A 4,754-nucleotide genomic window follows, 5' to 3' on the forward strand; every position below is an offset into this window, starting at 1 on the left:
TCAAGAATATCGCCACTGGCATTTAATGTTGGACTTGCTTATGTCTTAGTTTATTGCACTGCTCTTGGTTTCAAGGGAGCAACATTATCAGCTGCGCTATCATTGTGGATCTCGATAATTATGTTAGGTCTATGTGAATTATTCTGAGAAGTTCAAGAATACATGGGAAGGACTTTCGATGGAATGCTTCAAACATGTACTTCCAAGCATGAAGTTGGCAATCCCATCAGCCGCGATGGTCTGGTATGTGACATTGTGATATCTACATTTTTTATCTCACATAGTCATTGTTTAGCTTAGTTGGATGATCACTTTTGTAACCTCTGCAGTGTGAACATAGAAGCTATCACGGTTATGGTTATATCTGGTTTCAGTGCTGCTGTAAGGTATGTTGAGTAGTTTCTTAGGTATATGGCATTTTCAACAAATAAAAACTTACCCTTACTGTTAGATAGTGTACTACAGTATAGACTTCTTGTGGACAAAGACGCGAAGTTTCAAATGAGTTGGGAGCGGGGAATGCTGATAGAGCGAAGAATGTTTTGTCAGTGACACTCAAACTTTCAATCTTTCTTGCTCTTGTAGTTGTTCTATCTCTTATCTTTGGTCATAATCTCTGGGCGAGTGCTTTTAGTAACAGCCCTGTAATTAAGAAAGACTTCGCTTCAATAACTCCCCTACTAGTGATTTCCATATTATTTGATTCTGCACAAGGTGTTTTATCAGGTGAGAGTAATATGCAAGTGGTATATGGTAAATTCTTTTCTTCCACTCTAATTGTTTCTGATGCACAATATTTGACTTTGCAGGCACAAGAGGATGTGGGTGGCAACACTTGGCCGTGTGGACTAATTTGGCAGCCTTCTATGTTATTGGCATGCCTATCGCGATTCTCCTGGGATTCAAGGTCCATTTGTATACAAAGGTCTGCTACTCATCCAATTGATGAGTTTGTTGTAATTTGTTTACATGATTTCTTCTGAACGATCTCCTTTAGCAATTTCATCTTTTAGAGTCACGATTTTAACTTTTGTTATTTCTTCGATCTCATTCTTTTGCAAGGTTGGGGATAATGACTATGGTTCATATTCATCGAAGCCATATGCAGGGTATGTATTTTATACTTACTGTTTTTTCAAATATTTTGTATATTATTGGAACTGCTTGTTCAGGTTGTTAACTTCCCTCAATAGTTGAGATGTTGATTCCTGCAAATGCCGTTGGTAAAGTGATGGGGAGAGGTGGAGGAAACTTGGCCAATATTAGTAAGGTGAGTTGTTTTATTAACAATTACAAAACACTGCCTCTTTTCAAGGGAGCTCTACTGATGATAGTTCCTCACTTTCAACTATATCACGCCTCCACTCCAGGTCTTCTCTCCACTCTCTTCTTCTCCTATCTCTCTCAAGTACAGGTGGCCCATATTTTTTTTATACATTGAAAATTTGTTAGTAATGGATACAGACCGTTAGCAACAAAAAAAGTTTTATTCAAAGAAACTTCATTAGTAATGGATACAAAACCGTTAGTAACATAAATTTTTTTTACACTGACAATTAGTTAGTAACGGATAGAAAACCGTTAGAAATAGAAAAACAAAGTGAGGCTTGAACAAATTACGTAACCGTTACTAATAACTTATAACGGTAATGCATCCGTTACTAAAATTAATTTCAGTAACACTTTATAACCGTTAGTAATATTTGTAACGGTTAATAAACGTTACAAATATACGTTACTAATATTTGTCATGCTTTTGTGTCGACGAAAAATAACCGTTACTAATAATTTTTGTAACGGATGTATATCCGTTACAAATAGGCTGTTATGGTGTAATGTATGTCTCAATTATCTATACATCTCACTAGCAATGAATACAGAATAATCAAGTCAAAACCTATGTTAATATATGCATAATAATCAATCATCTACGAATAAACATATATACAATGAGTACTACTAGGAAATGCACTAGCAGGTCCGTTTTTGAAAAATCGGAATAGCGTCCTTAAGTAGGTCCTCACATAAATGTCAAAACAAAAATACTTTGATTTTTCCGCTCAAGTTTCACTACTCCAGTATGCATTGGGCACATTTTACCTTACAATCTCAATGACACACAAGGAAGTCGGAGTCGATCAAACACATCTGCCACTTACTATCACATTAACCTATTCCTAATTGAGATAGAGGTCTTTATTAGGTGTTGCGGGGATTAGGAGATGGTTTAAGAAGGAAGGAAATGGATATTCAAAATGGACAAGTCTGAGATAATAGAGTCTTCATATTATGTAACTAGAGAAAGCCTTGTTCTTTACTTTTGCTTCTACACTTTGTTTCCATCCTTAGCCATATTTTTTTCTTTTTCTTTGGCTTTTGACTCCTTTGATTCTATTTTTTTGGAGTTCTAACTCTTTATTTTCTTTTATTTTTTTTTTATTTGGATGGAAACTTCCTTTTCTTATCTGAAGCGACTAACAAATTCTTAATTTCAAAGGTCTTTCTCTTTTATATTTTTTATCTTTATTCTCAGACTCATTCAAAGAATGGGTAGGCTGATTTTTTTTTTTTTTTTTATTTTATTTTGTTTTTGTAATAGGGTATAGGATTTGCGGTTTATGAAAGGCTAAAGAAAGGCTCAGAGGGGCGACTAACGGAAAATAGTTCATAGGTTTGAATTTCTGGCTATATCGATCCAAAAAGGGCCTAAATTCTCACTTAGGATATGGTATAGTGATCAAGCAAGTGGACGTGTGATTTCTCTATCCGGATTTTACTTCTCCCTTGTGTCATTTCTCAAATATTTCACTCATATAAGGCTTTAGGCTATATTCTCACAGGATTTGTAGAACAAGTACTCTAGCCTAGATTTCATAAACATACTGCCAAACAATCATAGATACTCATGAAATATATTTATAGATAGATGCAAAGATTATTACCGACATATTAACCTAAGTTTCTAAAAATTATTCTAATGCAAAAGCTACGTGAGACTTCTAGATTATTTAGAGCATAGAGAAAGAAAACAATACCAATATTCCTAAGTGTATAGCATAACTTTTTTTTAATTTTTTTGAATTTTTTGAATTTTTACTAGAAAACAAGTGCATACTGTACATATCTATATCCGAACAGATGCCTTAATTACACGTGTTTCTATGCCCCCCCCCAAACAAGAAGCATGCTTTGTCCTCAAAGTATTTAAATAAAAAGGGTAGAGAAATACCATGGAAATGCGTGAAATTCTAGAACATCTGCAAAACAAGGTTAAAATATACTAATATAGAAAAAGAAAAACAAACGTAACTCTATATGAGTTCCACCCGTTATGGGGTTAACAAGAATCAAATTGCTTGGGACATAAGTAGACACTAACTGAAACTAAAAACTTACCTTAACTCCCGTTTAATCATCATCCTCATTCTCTTCAATAAAGAAATGACGTTCCTTCGCATCTTGCCACGCCATGATGATTTGCTAGGCTTCATGCCACTTATCATCTACTATAGCTAACCTGTTAAGCGCCACTTGGTCGGATGGGGAGTAAGGTGCAACCTGATGATGTTGTATCTTCCACCCTTGCCAAGTCATTGCACGGAAAGATCGAATAATACAATTGGAGGGTTTCACAATGTCGACCACAACCCAATCCGTGAAGCGGGCACAAAAAATAGGGAAGAAACATAGCATAATACGGCAAATTAAAACAGGCATAAGAAGGTACTTATGCCTTTTGCTATGGGCTCAGGCTAAACTAGACATTAGGGTCTGGGGAATATCATAAAGTGTACGTCCCCCTGATAAAGCAAGGAAAATATCTTAAGTTTCGTCATTCACAGAAGAATAAAGCCATTCCCCTCTAATGTTTAGCATGATCCAAAATATAACAGTGCCCACGTTCATAAACAGGCTACCAAGGGCGACGTTATAAGCCCCTTGGTCCTCTATCCTAAAGATTCCTGCCCCGTAATGCTCATGCAAATCCTTATAGTTATACATGTACATATTATCTACCAAATAGGCCCATGAGTCTTGTATTTCAGCGGGCATAGCAAGTCCAAGAACAAAGGCTAGCAAGAACCTGGAAATTTCCATCGGTTCATCCCCGATGGTGATGGAGAACACACTTGTTCTCCATCTGGTCTATCAAAGAACTTATAATTATCATAAAAATAAGATGTAAGTGCGGGAGAATAAAGTTCATCAGGTCTTACCATTAGCGGTTCCCAGCCTACGTGTATGATAACCTCGCAAAACCAAGCACCATAAGCGTCACTTTGGAACAAGTCTTCAAAAGACTGTTCTGGTATGATACGTGGGGATTTGATCACAACATTACTCTCCAGAACGGCTACAACCGATCCTGGAACAACCCACAAAAATTCAGAATTTTTCGTGCCTAAGGAGGCCAGGGCGCGGGCTGCGCTCTGACTATGATCGAGTTCTAGGCACTTAGGCGCAGGGCACGCTCACTTTTTGCCTGGGATGGGCACGGGTCGCGCTCAGGTGAATTTCGAGTTACAGGTGGGCAAGCGCAGGTGGCACTCAACTGAGGCGCAGGCGCACTCCATGCAGCTAAAGTGCTGAAGTGAAAAAGAAAAGAGGGAAACTTGGGAGTGAAAGGTGAGAGATGAAAGTGGGATGTAGTGTGGGTTGTGAGTGTAGAATGAAGGAAGTTTATATAGGCTGTGAGCTTCCAAAATGAATCGGCAAGTTGCCAAAAAGTGTTAAGGCAATTGCCGAAAACAAAA

At 37.3% G+C, this 4,754-nt stretch overlaps 1 protein-coding gene across 1 annotated transcript; it reads left to right on the top strand.

Moving 5' to 3' along the window:
* The first annotated feature begins 235 nt into the window (after window positions 1-235).
* Window positions 236-1,197, top strand: LOC147504280 (protein DETOXIFICATION 18-like). The gene is made up of 6 exons (XM_086605126.1): window positions 236-243; window positions 330-386; window positions 488-726; window positions 810-925; window positions 1,063-1,109; window positions 1,173-1,197. The coding sequence occupies exons 1-6, from the start codon at window positions 236-238 to the stop codon at window positions 1,195-1,197; spliced, it is 492 nt and encodes a 163-aa protein (XP_086461252.1).
* Window positions 1,198-4,754: the final 3,557 nt, after the last annotated feature.

Source organism: Coptis chinensis, chromosome 4 (genome assembly GCF_015680905.1).
Source record: "Coptis chinensis isolate HL-2020 chromosome 4, ASM1568090v1, whole genome shotgun sequence".
Lineage (NCBI taxonomy): Eukaryota > Viridiplantae > Streptophyta > Magnoliopsida > Ranunculales > Ranunculaceae > Coptis > Coptis chinensis.